Below are 20,426 nucleotides of genomic sequence, written 5' to 3' on the forward strand. Positions count from 1 at the left end.
ATATATATATATATATAATAGAAAAAGTAGAGGCTTTAAAGGGTATGCCTGTTGCAATACCATTCATTGGTCAGGAAAAAAAAATGAACCTTATGCTGCCAGCAGGTTGAATTGACTTTCCTTTGTGGAATCATTCATATCTTTGGTCTTTGCAAACAATTCTTGGACCAAATGTCAGAATCTACATTTTCTTCAGGTGACAATATCTTTTGGTTAATATTCCCAGAACTTGTAATGGGTTTGATTTTAAATATAAACAGCTAAGTTCATGCCCAATACACATTATTACACATAAATGACAATAGCTCTGATCAATTTTCTTAGGACTTTTTCCTTTTTTTTTTAGCTTGAAAACAAGATAGAAATAATTATTTTTCCTTTAAATCTATTACTTTTCATTAACAAACATAAAAAATAAGTATCTTGGTAAATAATGACTATTACATAGCCTAACCTTTGATAAAAGGTCAATAGAACACATAACAATGAAGGTTACTAGGAAAATGGAAGAAAAAAAAATGACGAAGGATCAAGACATAACTGAAAAGTAATTTACAAAATGCCAACTATTCTGACCAAATACTTCACTGGCAACAAAGAAAGTAAAAAAAAATAAATAAAAAATTACCATAATAAAGTATAAAATTAGCAAAGTAACAATGCTCAGAAAATTTGTAAAAGTAAATATTTAAGAAACATTTGTATCTAGTTTCAAAAGAACGACAAAATTCTAGAAATCATACAGTTCTAATGTGTATTGACATTCTGCATAATTCTGAAAGCTAATATCTTTGAATATCTTCTCAAATTAATTGTCTAATTACAAAATGAAAGGATTGAGAAGTTCAATAATTTATTTTTGTAAGGATGTGTTTCCTTTAGGTTTAGAGAAAAAAATGTTTAGATCTTCAAAGTAATTAAAATAAAATTACAAAATAACTAGGCAATTATTTATTGATTCAAACCCAAATTATCATATTCTTTGATATTTATGTAATTTTTTAAATAATGTTTACCAGGAAACCCCACCCCACCCCACCAAATGTAAAGACATTCCTTTCTCAGAAGCAAATGTCTTGAAAAAAAAGTTTATAAATTGATAATGAAATTCTATTACTGATGCTTTTTTGAAATATTTGTTTCATAAAAACTTAGATAAGTTTTAATAACATTTATTTCTAAATGTTTACCTGCTTTGAAACTTGATAAATTTGATTAAACTATCTGTAGAAACTCTTAATTACATCATCTCAATTAGAACGATGTTAAATCTTCCTTAAAGTTAATAATGAAACAATAATTTTTGGTATTTGCCTGATTTTCATTGTTCTGTGTAGCATATTATTCTCAGTCTCTGCTATATAAAATATGTCATTTTGACAAATACTTTTATTAGGTCCTTCATCTTGATGTTAACCTCTTCACAGGTGCATCAATTTGCAATGTTCAATACCCAGACAATTGTTAACACTTGCTAAGCACCAGGTAATAGTGGATCAAATTAACGACACCTTGTACAGTTGTTACCTGGTACATGGCAATGGCTGTGGTATTAAAAGCACATTGCAAATTGGAGTCTAGATGAGGGGAAAGGGGGAGGGAGGGGAGATACATAGATAGATAGATGAATGGGTAGGGAGAGAGAGAAAGAGAGTGAGAGGGAGAGAAAGGGAGAAATTTCCATTACTAACATTGAGATGTAGGACCACTGGAATTTCAAAGTAAGAAATTTAGTTGAAACTGATGTGTCTGTTAGACAACAAAAGTTAGTTGATACAGCCAGAAGAACAATGAAAACCATTTGTGTGTTTGTATGTGTGTGTGGAGAGAGAGAGAGAGAAAGAGAGAGAGAGAGAGAAACTAATGTTTGAAATGTTACATGTAATAATAATAAGAAATGGTCATTAAAATGAAGTATATTTATGATTAGTGTTATTAAACTTTCCTCAGTTTCATGGATATCAATTAACTGTAAACTAATTAGAAGTTAAATATTTATCAAAGCGAGATAATTTAAGAGTGAAAATTAAATACAAAATTATTTCTAATTGTTGTTATATTTAAATGGATAGCATTAACAAATCAAATACGTTTTATTGTTTATTAGGATATTATGAGAGCGAAAATAAACTAAATATATTTACTTAGCAATATATAGAATTAGATATTTAAAAAAAACTTTTAGTTAGATTCCTTATTGTTTTGGAGTTAATTTCTTACAAAGTATTTTACTCATGAAATAATGAAGTACATAAATCAAAGGAAATATACAAATAGACATTCAAAAATGATAAGAAGCAGAATTCTTTCCAAAATTAATTGATCTTTAAATGATTTCCAAAGATAAGATAAGATTATAATATTATAAGATGATAATAATGGTTTCAAATTTTGGCACAAGGCCAGAAATTTCAGGGGAGGGGGCTAAGTCGATTGCATCAATCCCAATGTTCAACTGGTACTTATTTTATCAACCCTGAAAGGATGAATGGCAAAGCTGACCTTGGTGGAATTTGAACTCAGAACATAAAGATGGATGAAATAAACACTAAGCATTTTGCTCATCACTTTAAAGATACTATCAGCACACAATAAAAATTAAAATAATAATAATAATAATAATAATCCTTTCTACTAAAGGCATAAGGCCTGAAATTTTGAGGGAGGGGACTAGTTGATTACATTGATCTCCAGAACTGATACTCAATTTATCAACCCCGGAATGATGAAATGCATCGACCTCGATGAAATTTGAACTCAGATTGTAAAGATGGACAAAATGCTGCTAAGCATTTCACCTGGCATGCTAATGGTTCTGCCTGCTCACTGCCTTAAATAATAATAATAATAATGATAATAAAAAAAGCCTCAATGAAAAAGACAATAATCTTCTCGCTCAGAGAACAAGTTTCCTTGTTCAGAGAATTTTTTCTTCAATTTCTTTTTCATTCCCCATTCCACTATTTATCTGGTTTCAGTTTGCTTTTAGCAATATATCCCTGATGCTAATCAATGTACATTGATTACTAAGAAAGCAGTACATATATATTAAGGAAAAAACTCCCAACAAATCAAAATGAATAACCTTAGTCTTCATGAAAGAAAGTATCAAGATGTTCGCTTCTCATTACACTAATACTTAGCCATCATCTCTAACTTGGTTTCTTTCCATTTCAACGTGTTATCAATGAACAATAGTTATAAAGTGGTGGTGATGTGGGGGAGTCAGAAAATACTGTTCTGTGGTTGATACTAAAGCGTTTAGTTTCAGCTTGAAAACTGAATTAAAATATTTTCCCCTTATAAATCGAAAATAAATTATACTGTTTTTAACATAAGTAGTTTATGGGTAACCTAAGCAAGGCCGTTTATGGTTAATTAGCGAACACTTATAGACTGTACATATTTTGTTATTATTATTATAATAATTATCATCATCCTCATTTAACGTCTACTTTTCCAAGCTGGCATGGGTCAGATTGAACTTATTGAGGTAGATTTTCTACAGCTCGGTACCTTCCTGTTACCATCCTTTACCTGTTTCTAAGCATGATAATATTTTCCTATACCTATGCATGTTTTTTTGCAGAAGACTGGAAACAAACAACCTCACTTGTATCATGGTGCTGTTCATTTATAATCATCATGTGATGTCTAGACGAGAGTATAAACAAACACACACATATATGACAGACTTTTTCCAATTTCTGTCAACCCAATCTACCCACAATGCTTTGGTCAGCCTGGGTTTATAGTGGAAGATACTTGCCCAGAATGCCACACTGTGGGACTGAACCCAAGACCACATGACTGGTAAGTAGGCTTCTTCACTGGTTCACTACTTGTGTGTGTGTGTTCACTTAAAATCCTACAAGGTCCGATATTGCTTTTGAACACATCTAGATTAAGTAAATGTCTCAGTCTTCAAATATAGACAGTGTATCTAATCATGATAAATCATCATCACCAACCACCTCTGCTGATTGATATGAATAATCAAATTCTCTAGCTGAAGCTATAAAATTATTCAGTTAAACAAGTAGAAAGACATCAAGAAATATGCAGACTTGACACAAAAACAGAGGTAAATTTACACAATGAAGGTAAATTTACACTTCAAGTATTGAAAGAGCAATAAACTCTCCATCAAAGACTGAGGTGTTAATGATAATATAATTAGTTTATGCAAGATCTGTGAACGAGTGTGAAATTCGAAAACAGTGATAATAACACTAACATACATTGTTGAACTTCACATTCATACAACAAATTTAGACATAACAATGTGAATACTAGATTTGTTGTACCTTAAATTACACTGCTACTATGCAGCATAACACTTCTCATTAGTGGTTCTATGGTCGAGTAACTGAGTAAGGGTTCAGACATGGGTATTTGGTTAAGAAAATTGTATCTAAGCCGCAAGGTTTTGATCACAGTGCAAAGTATTATGGGCAACTACCAAAGCCTGAAGCTGTATAGAAGCACATCACACACACACATTTATATATATTTTATGTGAGTGCGTGTGTCTTTTTCACTTTATATTAGCGATAAATCAGTGCTTGTCACACAAATTCCACTGAGTTACAGACAATCTTGTGTCACAATCACAGCCAGAAATGTAGTAAACTAGAGATTGGTCCTTAAGAAACTTGGAATGAATTATACTATAGTTCATATATATTTCCATATAAAATACACAAAAATGATTAGCCAAGAAGTATGATCCAGGCTTGATTGAGACAAATATCATATATAATAAAATTTCTAATGTTTAATAGCCAGATTGACAATGTCATCTCATGGGAGTTAGATGAGGAAACTGGGTGTAATGATGACAATGGTGAACAGTTCTTCAATTATTGTATCTTATATTATATCTGTATTAGTAGCTAGAATTAATGTTAAAATATATATATATGTAAACCTACATAGAGGATGTACAAACAAGGCTAATTTAACTACTATAAAAACAGGAACTCCATCTGTTATGACATTGAAGGTTCCAGTTGATCTGATGAATGGAACAGCCAGCTTGTGGAATTAGCATGCAAGTGGCTGAGCACTCCACAAACACACACACACTTAATATAGTTCTCTGGGAGATTCAGTGTGACAGAATGTGACAAGATTGGTCCTTTGAAATACAGGTATGACTCATTATTGTCATCCAAGTGGACTGGAGCAATGTGAAGTAAAGTCTTGCTCAAGGACACAACATGCTGCCAGGAATCGAACTTATGATATTATGACCCACTAAGCCATTCATCTTTACATGGCTCAGTGGTTAGAGTGTTGGGCTTACAATAATGAGTTCAATTCCTGGACTGGGCTGTGTGTTGTGTTCTTGAGAAAGCCATTTTATTTCGTGTTGCTCCAGTTCACTCAGCAGAGGAAGGAGTTATGATGTCACTGATGCCAAGCTGTATTGGCCTTTGCCTTTCCCTTGGACAACATGCAAAGGTGACTGCTGGTCTTTCAAAAACAACCTTGCCTGGACTTGTGTCTTGGAGCATAACTTTCTAGGCACAATCCAAATTAATTTTTAAGATTGAAAAATGATGAACAGCCTCAATCAATTTTCAACCTTTATTGGGGTTTCATCAGATGTGTCCACATTATTTGTCCAATTGCAGAGAAATAAGCAACCAATCTGTTTTACTTATACAAGTTCAGTAGCTTCAGAGAGCTGAAAACCATTAATTTGCATATTATAAGTGTTTCACTCTTTATTCAATATCCTGAGTGATGAAAGCTGGTACGGTATGGAATTTTAGCAGGTCTCTTTTTTTTATTCTACAGTGTATAAGCTTTCCTCAGTTTATATTTACGTAATGATTTAGGTAAACCACCAAACAGAACAACATTAAAACATTGTCTTGCAAACATTACAGGGAAAGTGAGATGAATTTTTGTTGGCAGACAATGTTAATATAATCTAGAATTGTTTTAAGTTGTGAAACTGATGGTACAAATGACAATGTCAGTAATATATATGTTTATATTACCTCTGTAAGTTGATATTTTAATTATCCATCTCATAACTTGTAAGAATATACCTAACTAAATTCTGAAATAGACTGAATTGAAATTGACCAGATGATAGTTGAATTGAGTAAAATGAAATACTAAGAGATGGTTCTTCAAGAAAATTATATGAGATCAATCAGTTTTCTGATTTACAATGGTTAAATTGAGAGAGAGAGGGGGGGGGGGAAGAGAGACAGATCAATTTAATTTGTGAAAGAATTCTGCGGATTGCTTTGATCATTAAAATATATCTCAACAATGCGATCATATATACAGAATAATCTGATGAAAAAAGTAAACAGACAATAGATTAATGGTAACATGAATAAAGAAAATAAATATTTCCTCAAACTGCAGCCAGTCTTAGAGATTATTAGATAAATTATTATTATTAACTGATGAGTAATTTCAACTTAACATTGATCATATAAATTGTGAAAGTGAAATGGTAGAGTCCGAGGAAACTAGCAATGGTGGTCGGTGTCGGAAGTTAGTAAATAAATATAAAATGTTCACTAAGTGGAATGAATTACTTTGTCATGAGGAAAATGAATTTTCATCAATGTGTTTCTGCCTGAGATGTCATGTTTCTCAAATACTTTGTTTAAATAACTTTTGGAAATATATGGGTGAAGGCATAACCATGTGGTTTAGAAATTCACTTTACAAATGTGGTTCTGAGTTTGATCACGTTTGTAGGCGCATTAGGCAATAATAATCCTTTCTACTAAAGGCGCAAGACCTGAAATTTCGTGGGGAGGGGACTAGTCAATTACCTCAATCCCAGTGTTCCACTGGTACTTCATTTAAAGAGCCTGAAAAGATGAAAGGCAAAGTCGACCTCAGCAGAATTTGAACTCAAAATGTAAAGACTGAAAAATGCCGCTAAACATTTTGCCCAGTGTGCTAAAAATTCTGCCAGCTCAGTATCTTAATAATAATAATAATCATAATAATAATAATAAGTTTCACCCCCAAAACTGCTCTATTGAGGACAGCTAGGATTTTGAGATTGAGACTTGGGTGTTGAGTATCTTCCATGATACTTACCACCTAAGTACTAAGTTTTATAATTTGTGGAGGGAAACCCCATGAGACTTTTGACAACAGGATGCAGTCTGCTCTCACAGAATTAACCAGAACAAGTAAGATCAGGAGCTCTAAGAAGTAAAATTTAGTAGCAGTAGTAATAATAATAATAATAATAATAATGAATTTTCATCAATGGGTTTCTGCCTGAGATGTAATGTTTCTCAAAAACTTTGCTTAAATAACTTTTGGAAATATATGGGTGAAGGCATAACCATGTGGTTTAGAAATTCACTTTACAAATGTGGTTCTGAGTTTGATCACGTTTGTAGGCGCATTAGGCAATAATAATAATAATAATAATAATAATAATAATAATAATAATGTTTTAATAGTAATAGCAGCATTATTTTTATTTATATATCAGTTTTGAAAAATGGTAGAAAATATGTCTGCCGAATGAATGTTTGTGAGTTTCAACTGAATTAAATGTAGAATTGTTTTTGTTTAATCGAATCATACAAGATTTTGTTGGTAAATTTGTAAATTACATTTCCATAGAATAATGTTTCTTCCAGCAGAACACATGCTGGTAACATCTTTTTCAATGTTGCATCCACCATATTCTGGCAGATAGAGAAACAAAACCAACAAACAAAGCAATTTATATGTTGCATGTTCTTTAAAGTTTATACAACGGAGAATAAAAGGAAAATGAAAAAAATTTAGGAAACAACTTCTGTTTTTTTATCAGAAATGACTGGCATCTCTCTTTCCTTCATATTCTGGCAGATAAAAATTTGCTGCTTTTACAAAATCTAACTACAGCTAAAAGAAAACTTGGAACTTAACACATGTTATTGCCAAGAAATACTTGCCCTCTATTTTTGCATCTTTGTTTTTTTTAAAAAAATCTACACCAGATTCCTCTGTTCATTGGTGTTTATATTTTGAAGGCAGAATCAGTGGATGCAGCTAGTGAGGTTGATAATATATTGAAACATCCAAATTAAGATCTTGGGGAAATTACATTTTTTTATCAGCAGTTTAAAAGTAAAGATGGATGTCCAATTAGTTTGTGATCAATAATGAGTTTAAATAAAATTTAAACTAGTTTTCTTTTTTTTTTGGATGAGATAGTTATTTTTCTTCTTATTGAAATTATCAACTTCTTATTGTTTTCCTTCTGAAATTTTAATTATTGCAGTCTCTCAGCAGTTAAACTGTTATCAGTTCTCCAGTTAGTCAAGTGTATGAGTTCAATTCCTTGCTGAGCTTTTTTCTCTTGATTACACCTTAGACTATGGTAATACTTACTTATAACTTTCTTTCAACAATGGAAAATAACTTAAAGAGTTATTATTCTGATCAAAACAGAAGAGAAATGAATAAACAGTATAGTTATGCTTCGCTCAAGAATCACAATATCACATCCCATTTTAGTTATTTTATTATTATTACTCTACCAACTCTGGTGGTAAGTTGGCAGAATTGTTAGCAAATCAGGCAAATTGCTTAGTTACATTTCTCCTGTCTTTACATTCTGAGTTCAAATTCTGCTGAGGATGACTTTGCCTTTCATCCTTTTGGGGCCAGTAAAATAAGTACCAGCTGAGCACTGGAGTCAATGTAATTTTAAACCATTATTACTCTGGGGTAATTGTATTTATTGAGGTGAGAATAAAACTAAATGTGTTATTAAGTATCTGACTAGAAATAATTGCAACAAATATTCCTAGATTTCACAATTGCCAATGGAATTTCTCCTCTTCTAGTCAGGTGCAAAACTGCAAGAATGCTGCTATCAATGTTGGCACAATGAAAAATATGTCTGGAAAGAGTGTTGAGATGACAGAATACAATCAAGCTGATGTATACCGAATATGAAAGGTAAAATAACATGGTACCTCATTCCTCACAGGATACAAATGAATATTTTTGGGTGGTAACCATGGTAGAGTAAGCATAACGTTGGTCGAGAAATGGTTAGATCAGTGGTTCTCAAATGGAGTCCATTTGACCCTTAGGGGTTCATATAAGATTTTGTCATTAAAATCTATGTGCTATAAATTGGTTATACTTCTTCGGTATACAAAATATTTCAACAATTTTTTTGGTACAATTCCTAATAATATTTAATTATAAAAATATAAAAGGATTTTTTTAAACATTGAATGACTACAGAAGTCTATCTAAGTGAAAGAGGAATCAAAGAGGCCCAGAGGTAAAAAATGGTCGAGAACCACTAGGTTAGAATAAAGTAACTGAGGCAGTCAGACTATGTGATAATAATTAAACTTAGAGTCAACCATGCCTGCATTCACTGATGTAGGCATAGCTAAAAGGTCAAGAAGTTCATTTTACAGTCATGACATTCCAAGCCTTGTGAATGAAACTAGGTAGTTGGAAACTGTGTGGAAGCATAATGAATGTACAGTGCCTGCAATTTGTTGGTCCAGTCTTGTCACATATTGTATGATGCTAATATGGCTTGAGAATTAAGTTAAGAGCATATATGTTTGTGAAATACCCAGCTACTTGCATATCTAATTTAAAAAGTAGTTAGTTCAGTTGAATGACCAACTGAATGTTCATTGCTGAAATTGAAAGAGCATCCATAAAATAAGCTTTCAAGCAACATGACATCAACAGAGATCTCTGCATATTTACTGCCATCAAAATTGATGGATGTGTAAGGAGTCGTTTTTATGAGGACCCTTGGGAGACAGCCTTGGCAACGGATGATAATGATCTACTTATAATGGCTATTGTCTTTTAGACAGATGTTAGACAACATTGTGGCAATTACTTTGATGTATGCAAAAGCTATGGTACATGATACAAGGAATGAAATGGAATCAAGTCTGGAGCTCAATGGCACAAACCATTTGCCATAATGATTTCAGCTATTGGATCAACTAGCTCACCATGAAACAGGATATGTAGATGGTTGTGAATACTTTTCCTCAGTGAAGAATGTATTACAAAACCAACCTGTGACATCAGAATAGAAGCGAAATGGTTTCAAAGACACAAGACAATCTAGAGAAGGAAGATACAGAAGATGAAAGATCCTTTGCTCACACATAAGTTCAGAAAACTACCAGGTGAAATCTTTGATAAGAGGAAAGAAGAAAAAGTGATGTATAACATAGAAGGCAACTGGGAGTTTCTATAGGATAATCTACTGTTGGACATAGATCAGATGTGTGAATGGAACAAGTACCAGCTAGGTGGAAGATGACATGATGGCGGAATATGGTACAGTAGATAGATCAATTAAAATCTGAGAATCAGGTCTGGAAAGCAAGGGACAATATCAGGTATCTAGAATATAGATGTGTCATATATTTAGTATAGAGAAAAGAAAGATGTTTGCTGGTGGTGTTTTATAATGTGAGTTAGAGTAATTTCAGATGGCAAAACAGTGTATCAGTGTGAATCAGGAACATGACTGAGAAAAGTATATATAGATTGCTAGTGGCACACCCACCCTCACTGATGCTGAGAAGATGCAGGCATAGAAGTGAGACTATGAAAAATTGCCAAATGAGGAGACTACATGAGAGAGGGGGTATACTCAAGAGAGGAGTCAACTATTGAAGTTGACACATATATTGAAATGGCCAATAAGGATACGATGTTAGAAAAAGCAGCTAGAGTATCAGGGATAATTGCTGAGATATGGTAAATAGTGGCAAATAGTATATACCAATGTTTGACTAGCATCATTGACATCTCATGACTGGCAGAGACAATTGTTGTGGTACTACTCCAAACTATTTTGGAAAGTGGAAATCACCACTGGTTCCTGTCTTCAGTCATATGCAGAGGTTTACAGTGCTGTCAGACCAAAATTCGGTTTGTTTCTTTTTTTCACCATCATTCAAGTACACCCTCAAGAATGGTTTTGAACAGGTAGTTATGTTGGAATACATATCCATACCAGGTGAGCTTTTAGAATTTCAGTGTAGTTACTTGATACAGATTTATTTAAAATTAACATGTTATCTAATATTATATAAAGTAGATAAGACGTTTTCCTCATGTTTTTGATTGTTTTGTTTTAAGTAGAAAACATCAACTATTTATCGATTAGCTTCAGATGTTGATGGATTTGCCTCTAATATCCATAGATTTACCTCAGAAATTCATCGGTTCACCTCAGAGATTTGCCTTGGATATTCAGATATTGCTGCAAAATTTATAGACTTCTCTATGGAAATTAATAAATCTGCCTCAGAAATTTATAGATTTGCCTTGAATATTTTTGGTTAAAGTTATTGAAACTGATGAAAGGAATAATTAATGCTAAGTTTTGGTAGTGAAGATAATTAATGAATTAATTAAAATGTTTGGCTTGCAGTGAGGTTTGAAGTAGGTATAAGAAAGTAATATAAAAAATTTAAAAAATGGAAAAAAAAACAATTAAATATTTACTTGGTCACTGGTTGGAGATTTGCATTCATCAGTAAATATTTGTCCAGTATTATTAGCATCAAGAGGTTGTGGTCTTTTTCCACGGGGAGAACGAGGTGCTCGCTGGTATGGATCCATAGATCCTGAAAACAATTGTAAAGAATAAATAAATACAGCCTAGACAATGAATTTTGTGTTTTAAAATATATATTTCCTTTTTGGAGACCCAGGGATAAATGTAGAAGGAGATGGTTGGATAATATCCACAATCTCAGTTGGTGATGCTTAGAATTCCAGCTGGAAAGTGTCTATTGATGGTTGCTTCTGATAGGACCCTATGGAGGAGGTGCCTAAGGACTCTACCCCAATGATCATCTCAGGAATAGTGGGAGGAGAAGATACAGGGACGGATGGCTGGAACAATGGATCTTGAAGCACATAAAATTATAAATAATAGCATGTAAATATTGAGTTGAAAAACTCCCCCGAAATTGAAGGCTGTGCATGGGACCTGAAACTATACCTTCTGTAAGTACAATGGGTTCATTTGATTCAATTAAAGAAAATCCCCAAAAATTGACTTCTAAAAGTTCACAATATTTTTCTTATAAATTGAGGAGAGAAAGAGGTAGCATCAATGACATTTGCATGTCGATATCTGCAGGAAACATGGGAGGGAGGAAACAAAGAATTTGGTCTGGAAGTTTACCCAAATGAACTCTTCAATTAAAGGTGTCTAATGACTGGCTGGTGGTGTCCAGGTAATTGTTTCTGAGGCACAAGGCTAGAAATTTTTGGGAAAGGGAATAGTTAATATTATATCAACCCCAGTACTTGACTGGTACTTTATTTCATTGACCCTGTAAAGATGACCATGGCAGGATTTGAAACCAGAATACAACAGAAAGTGCTGTAACTAAATACTATATAGTATTGTCTTTGAGGCTCTAATAATTAGGCTAATCCATTGCCCTATGTTAGGCTCAGATAATAAAGATTTATAAAAGAAAGAGGAGCTAAGAATGACTGGAATATATGTGATGACAACAACAAATGAATAGATGTAAAAATAAATGCAAAACAGACCCAGAAAAGATTGTGAAATAAATATAAACATGATGAAGTAGATTTAAAGATGAAATAATACAATGACAGATTATAATGTATTCGAAATAGACACATGATCTGACCAAAAATAAATCAACATTAAGAATTCAAATCTTTTATTCTATGACAACCGATTAAGCCAGAAGTTATCTTTAGTTTCTGTAAATATTATGAGGACAATATATATTAATAACAGAAGCAGTATTAATACTGCAAGGTAATATTTATCTCCACTTAAACCTGGATGCTCTGTTAGAACAAACTATACTGTGGTAGATGTCATGAAAGAAACTCTCATATAAGTTTTTTGGTACAACACGCACCCTTGTTTATATCACTAGTAGGGAAATAAATCTCCATTTCCAACACTGAGGCCATCAGATCACATAATTTTGACATTACTTAGTCTTGTCAATGATGAACACTCAACTGCTAGAGATAGCAGCAACTTGTCTCTCCACCAGTGATATATAGCAAAACAGTGCCAGAACAGGCACTGATGTTGCGATTAACCAGTGAGCTTGTTAAAAAAATATATATTAGCAATAGAGGCAGTATTAATACTGAAAGGTAATATTTATCCCCACTTAAATATGGATGTTCTGTTAGAACATGCTATATTGCAGTAGACACCATGAGAGAAACTCTCATACTGGCTTTTGGAGTGATGTAAACAAGAGTGCATTCTGCACCAAAAGCCAGTTTGAGAGTTTCCCTCATGGTGTCTACTGCAATATGGCATGTTCTAACAGAACATCCATGTTTAAGTGGGGATAAATATTACCTATGAGGACAATGAACTGTGCTCTAAATCTCACAGTAATCGCCTGGATAGACTGCAAGAATTTTCCTATAAGATAGAGTTAAATGTCTTGCTGTCAGTGAAATAGGAAATCAATAGAATAAGTGCCAAACATTTATAACATGAATTTGTATGGCAGCAGCGAATTGATTTATTTAGCAACCAGCACAGTGAAGGCACATGGCTTAGTGGTTAGCGTATTCGGCTCACGGTTCTAAGGTCATGAGTTCAATTCACAGTGATGCATTGCGTCCAGGGGCAAGACACTTTATTTCAAATTGCTCCAGTCCACTCAGCTGGCAAAAATGAGTAGCACCTATATTTTGAAGGGCCAGCCGTATCATGCTCTGTGTCATGCTGAATCTCCCTGAGATCTACATGGCGGGTACACGTGTCTGTGGAGTGCATGCACATGCATGTTAATTTCATGAGCAGGCTGATCCATTGATTGGATCAACTGGAACCCACATCATCATAACCAATCCGGAGTGCCAGTTTATATTTCAGCACAAAATGATTTAATCTGAGATAATATATTGAAGCTGAGGTAGTTTACATAATGTTTGTCATACTAATTATGTATAATATGCTCACACATGCTATGTATGTAGTCTTTTATTGCTTACAACAGCATATATTATTGAGTTTCAAGGTATGTCATGCATTTAAGATCTGGTTATTGATACTCTTCTTCCTTGAAGTAATAGTATATACAGGTGTTAGGGGTAAATTTGAAGAGTTTTTATGCCTCCTTTTTTTTCAGGAACATGTTGAGGTATTAGTCAATGGCATTGGAAAGCATAAAGACTGAAGTCATAGTTGAGAAAAAGTTAGTTGATATGGTGGAGTGGAGGTGATCTGAATATTGGAAAAGAGTTACCTCCACCTTGATGATTGCATCGGGTATCAAAATGACTGCTGCTCAATGTTCTGTGAACATTGTAAAAGCTGTATAAGATGTGATATGGACAGCTGCAAAGGAAACTATGAAGCTAGGGCCAGAAGAAAGGGACATAGCCAGTGGAATTCATCTCCACATCTTTGAACAGGGCCTTCAGCCCAATTCAGATGGTTATATGAAAGTGTTGGAGACTATGGTCAAATGCTGGCTGGAAGGTCACATGTATGGCAGCAGGGTTCGGATTTTTGCCATACCTCCAAAAAGAGTCAGAAAAAGTTGTCAGAGAATTTCTGCAACTTCACCAGCTCCAATTTCTGATCTTCTAATTTCCCCGATTGTGACCCCATGGATTAACATGTGTGAGGCACAGTTGAGAATGACACCAGCTGTTTTGCCTGCAATGCCAAAGCCAAGCTGGTGGCCAAAATCAAGGAGGTGTTTGAAGATCTTCCCAAGAACACAATGAAGAATGCATTCACCAGGTTCTAGAGCCATCTCGAGGCAAGGGTGAAAGCTGAGGACAGCTACTTTGAGTAAACTGTTATCTTTCAGCCATAATAAAGTTGATAGGTTTTGATTTTTTTAAATACTTTTATTTTTGGATGAGATATTGTGCTTTCTTTTCCATTTATGCAAACTGTCAAATTTAACCTGAAAATCCTGTATAATAGTATATAATATTGGATGCCAAAGTATATTATATATTTAAGTTCTGATCATCCATACTCTAATTCTCTGCAGCAGAAATAATGATTTCTTACACTGAACACAAGGTCACAACTATTTATTGGGATGGTAACAGAAGGGGAGTGTAATGAATTTCATTGATTGGTGGTCTGGCACTCCCCTAGTTATGATGATGAGTATTCCAGCAGATTCACTGAATGGAACAGTCTGCTTGGGAAATTAGCTTGCAAGTGGTTGAGCACTCCAGACATGTATACTCTTAACATAATTCCCAGGGAGATTCAGCATGTGACAAGGCTAACCCTCTGAATTACAGGTACAACTCATCTTTGCCAGCTGAGTGGACTGGAGCAACATGAAATAAAGTGTCTTGCTCAAGGACACAACATGCCACCAGGAACTGAACTCACATCCTTATGAATTTGAGCTGAATACCCTAGCCATTAAACCATGTGGACAAAAGGTAAAGTCAACCTCAGCATGACTTGAACTTAAAACATAAAAGATTGTAAGTAAATACTATAAGGCATTTTGTCTGCTGTCTTACTAATTCAGCCAAGGCAATTTGAAATTACTTGATTAATTCTAATCAAAATTTAATGCGGTTTTGTTGATTTAATAAGGACTTTATTTAAAAGTAGGCAGTATTTGGAAGAACTGTAGGATGGATGTTTTAGGTAATGCAATAATATACAAGTAAGAATATTCACCATACAAATCAGGTGTCCCAATATTAAGCAAACAAATTTTCTGGATTATGTCCACTACAGCTAGACCAGATTCATTGCCAAAAGCCATTCTGAAATAAATAAATAAATAAAAATAGAAATAAGAAAGTATGTTTGTGTATATGTATATATTTATAAATGTAAGAATAAAAATGGTAAGTTTTATTCAAAGAAAGGCCGAATAACTAAGCAAGAATATCTAATCCTACAATAACAATCAATATTCAAGTACCAATTCTTTAAACATTATAGAAAGAAGCATTCCAAGACCAATTGTAATTGTTCAATTCTGGTCAACTTGTTAACCCTGGACTGTTCCACTAAAGTGACTAATCAAATGTTCAAAAGTGATCTACAGATCAAGATAGTCAGTTATGGGTAGTCAAACACTGTTGTTTGATCAGTGTTCATGATATGGTTATCACACTCTCGCTTTGGTTAATCTGTCTTAGAAGTAAGGACTGAATTGATATTAATTCTGATAAGTTATAACATGAAGAGAAAGTAATTTTGAACAGCATTTATTAGAAAGAGTTTTTGTTTCTGAAGAATATTACTTTTGTCCATGAAGAGTACATCTTTACTAGTTTATTTGATAAAACATTGAAAAATAAATGTCAAAATTAACTCTTGGGTAACACACGACTCATTGCTCATTCCCTTTTCTTTTCAGCTCCTGTTTTAGTAGTATCTCCTCCACTTACATTTCTCTTCCAAATTGAGATCTGTCATTGCACAGTGAAATTTTAATTCACAACATTGTTGTAGTTATTACAAAATTTAGTCAATTATCTTTCTAAAAGCGTCTCACAGCCACCATGTGATGATTAAGCCATCACCATAAAGTGACAAAATTAAACATATTTATCAATCAAATGAAATTAATTAAAAAAAAAAAATTATTGGAAGTTAATCTTAAAATCAGATAAAGTTTATGTCCAGACTTGTTTATACTAAAAATAAATAAAAAACAACTACATGAAAATTTAAAAATATTCTGAAATCTGTTTTAAAATACTTTCTAACTTCAAAGAGAATTTTAAAGAGGTTGTATTTCAAAGTCAAATGGATAGCATAAAAGAAATAAGTTCTATTTGGAAGCTGACTGAAGTTCACATTTATACTATTCTACATAGTCATGTCAAAGACAAGAAAAATGGACTCACAGGCCATAGGAAGAATTAACACATATACTAGTCACATTCCCTGGATGCTCATTGTCAATCCATGCCAAAAGACACACTATGTCAGGCTGGAAACCTGGGTTCCATCGCCGCTGGGAGGGTTTTACCTTTAATGCTGTGCTGTATTCCTGGAAGATTGATGAAGTCATTAATATAATTGTTTCGAAAACCAACATGTTCAACAAAAACTTTCAATGTAAACAGATATTTCTAGAAACACTGAAAATAATCATTTAAAAAAAGCTAAATTTTACTTGATGCAAAATCATGTTAAAAGAACAACAAAAACCACAAACACAGAAACTGCTGCCAAATTTTTTGTGACTGTAATGAGATTGGATATAAAAATAGACGAATTTAAAAAGCTTTTGTAATGCACTTTACTTTTCATGGGATGTAGCAATGTCGGGAGAAATTAGTTAATTTAGAAATTATAAGCTATCTGTATTAACAATATTTGTATTAACAAGTACTTGAACTTTTTGCTATTTTCTTAGTGTTTTCCTCATATATTTAGAGTTTTGAAGTTGAAAACTATTAAAAAAAAAAAAAAAAAAATAAATACAATGCATTGCTATTTTGTTGGCAGAGGAATTACTGTAGTCTTTAGGTTCCAAGATCATAGAAGGATAGAGGTAAGAGTAAGAATGTAGTTGTTTGTAAAATCATGTGCCATTGAAATTCTTCAGACTTCCTTCACATAACATTATGACATCTGAGCAAAGGTAAGAAAGTCCATATTTTATTTTGCTTATTTATTAGTTTAGGATGGAAGAACAGTACTATAGCTTTTCTCCATCTCTCCAAGTCTAGAGAATAGTGGATGGGGTTAATAAGAGAAACATGGGAGTAAGATATGGTTTCTCATGGGGGAAGGTATTCACTTAGGATTGCATAAAAGGCTTAGTATGAGTTGATAACATTAAGGATTGTACTCAAGCACTAATCTGATGTGGAGTCAGATGCAGAGGTGAATCAAAGACTAAAATATTCTTGCCAACTCAATGCAGTGGAGAGCAGCTGACAACACAAAAGCAATGAACAGCCAGAGGATGAAAGACAGAAGTCAGTAGCACAGCAAGCAGCTAACTACACTTTAACTGCTGTTACAACTACACCAAAAACAATAACATTCAAAATGCACTTGACAGTATTTACTTTTTGTTTATGGGAAGAATAAAATACTGTTTATCAAAAATCAAAACAGATTTCATCATCCTCTTCAACCCTAACAAATTATATTTAAATATAGAAATGAGATTGTATAGGGAAGTATAAAGAAATAGAATTTCATTTATTACTGAATTACATTTTAGTTATTTAAATTTTGATCCTACTTTTCAAAAGTTGATTAAGTAAGATCCTGTATACCTCTGACAAAATTTGAAGTTAAATTCATATCAACCTGTGATTATCTGAAATCACAATATATACTAAAATACTCAAATTATAATAGCAATTAATCGCAACAAATAAAATCAAATAAATAGATCTTTAACTTTAAAAAGTTACATTTTCTTTCCTTTCCTTTTTTGTTAATAGATTTATATTTATTTCTCCAGATTACATTTTGAAATTTGTTTGGACAGGGAGTGGCATTTGTCAGCTAAGCAGACTGAGGCCTACATCTCAATAAACCCAAGTATGGGTTTGAGCTCATGATTATATATTGCCAGTACTGAAGGTTGGATAGTTGGGATAAAGTTGTCATGGATGAGACATAAAAGCAGTTTGTCATCATCATCATTTAACGTCCATTTTTCCATGCTGGCATGGGTTAGATGGTTTGACAGGAGATAGTAAACTGAAGAGCTGCACTAGTTAATTATCTTATTAGTGAAGATTAGCCATTTTCTTGACTCAGATTTCCAAGTGACAAATAGATAACAGTGTCACTTCAAGGAATGCATTGAATGCTAAAAGCAGCATTATATTATTTGTAAGTATTACTATGAAAACACAGTTTCTTCTTGGATAACATCAATATATTAACAATTATTATTTTTTTAACAAAAAAAATTAAAAATATCAAGTGTTAATGTAAGATGGGCAGATGACTGAATGAGCATTGTTAGTAAAAATACAATACTTTCCATTGCTGGTATTACTATATTTCTTTAGACTATAACATATTATTGTTATCAACAAAATTGCTTTTAAGTATAGTAAGTTTTTTTTTTTCAGACAGTTGTCTTATGAAGACTTCCAAAATTTTATATATTGCTTTTTATTTTTTTAAGAAAATGCTTTCATGTTACAAAAACTTTTTGTTGCTAAAAATATGGTACAGAATCCAGAAAAAAAAAGAGGCTTAAACAAAATATCTAACAATAAGAAAGTAATTCTGTTTCAACTGGATTGTTAGATATTTCTTTATGGGCTAGTAGCAACACCAACTCAGAAGTACAAATAGCAACCACTATGAAAGTGTTGCAAAATGATAACGTAACTTCTTGATAAATATATTAGTAATGTAAAATTAAAAAAAAAAATAAAGCCAAGACACAATCAAAAGAAAATATTCCATGCACTCAGATATTGCATATTTTTTGGTAGTAAACAGATTTAATACTTATGGAGTGAAGATAAAAGTTAAAAAAAGGAAGTTAAATTTAAAATTATCATTTCACATAACCATTACAAGACATTCAGGTGAAGAATAAAGTTTTAAAAGGAATCAATATATTATTAAGCAACAGGAATGTAAGAAAAAACAAGTCATTTTCAAGAAAACATGGAAAAAAAAAAATCAATATCAGTTTGTGTTGGGTGGTTCAAGTAGAATTATAAGATATTCTTTAAAATCTCACTAAATCTGATGCAAGTTGATGTTGTGTGAAAGGAATAAATAAAATGATAAAAAAATAATTAAAACAAATTATTTTCACTTCAAGTTAGTTTAAAATGTTGGAAATATATAATTGTATTTTTTAATAAAAACTACAATAAGAAATAACTAGTCAGAAATGCTTCCATGTTAGAAGAGGCAGTAAAATGTCACCCCCACCTCCTCCAAAAAACCCAAATAAAATAAAAAAAGAATCAAGATGAATGAAAGAGCTGAAAAAACAAAAACAGATAAATAAGATCCGTTCACCATCTGCCCAGAAAATTTACCATGATTTTGATAGAGATGGATAATTTAGGGATATAATGAATATTTGAATCTCCAACTTAAATACATAGCAGATGTCTCCCCTAAAACAGTGGTTCTTAACCTGAATAGTAATGTTCCCTTTTTTGAAATGAGAGCTCACAAAGGGGCAGTTAATGCAATGGGGAGGTGGTGGTACCAAGGGGAGGGGATGAGTATTTAGAGCAGTGAATGTCAACCATTTATATCCCTATGGACCCCTTTGATTCCTATTTTATTCAACTGGACCCTAATTAACATTCAATATTTAAAAAAAAAATCCTATTATATTTGTAAAATTAAATATCACAAGGAATTGTATATTTTTTATCTTTCATCTTTTACTTGTCTCAGTCATTAGACTGTGGCCATGCTGAAGCACTGCTTTGAAGAATTTTTAGTC

The 20,426-nt window shown here is 32.7% G+C and overlaps 1 protein-coding gene across 5 annotated transcripts in view; it reads right to left on the minus strand.

The window, feature by feature from the left end:
• LOC106876481 (syntaxin-binding protein 5) overlaps positions 1-20,426 on the minus strand; it is a 433,849-nt gene that overhangs the window by 63,242 nt on the left and 350,181 nt on the right. For 4 of the 5 annotated variants that reach the window (XM_052976466.1, XM_052976465.1, XM_052976467.1 and 1 more), the window contains 3 exons: positions 16,873-17,018; positions 15,689-15,777; positions 11,503-11,624 (listed from right to left, as the gene is read on the minus strand). In XM_052976466.1, the coding sequence (XP_052832426.1) occupies positions 11,503-11,624; positions 15,689-15,777; positions 16,873-17,018 (357 nt within the window). Of the gene's footprint in view, positions 1-11,501; positions 11,625-15,688; positions 15,778-16,872; positions 17,019-20,426 lie in introns of all 5 variants that reach the window. The other variant, XM_052976469.1, reaches the window with a different exon arrangement.

Source organism: Octopus bimaculoides, chromosome 24 (genome assembly GCF_001194135.2).
Source record: "Octopus bimaculoides isolate UCB-OBI-ISO-001 chromosome 24, ASM119413v2, whole genome shotgun sequence".
NCBI classification, from domain to species: Eukaryota; Metazoa; Mollusca; class Cephalopoda; order Octopoda; family Octopodidae; genus Octopus; species Octopus bimaculoides.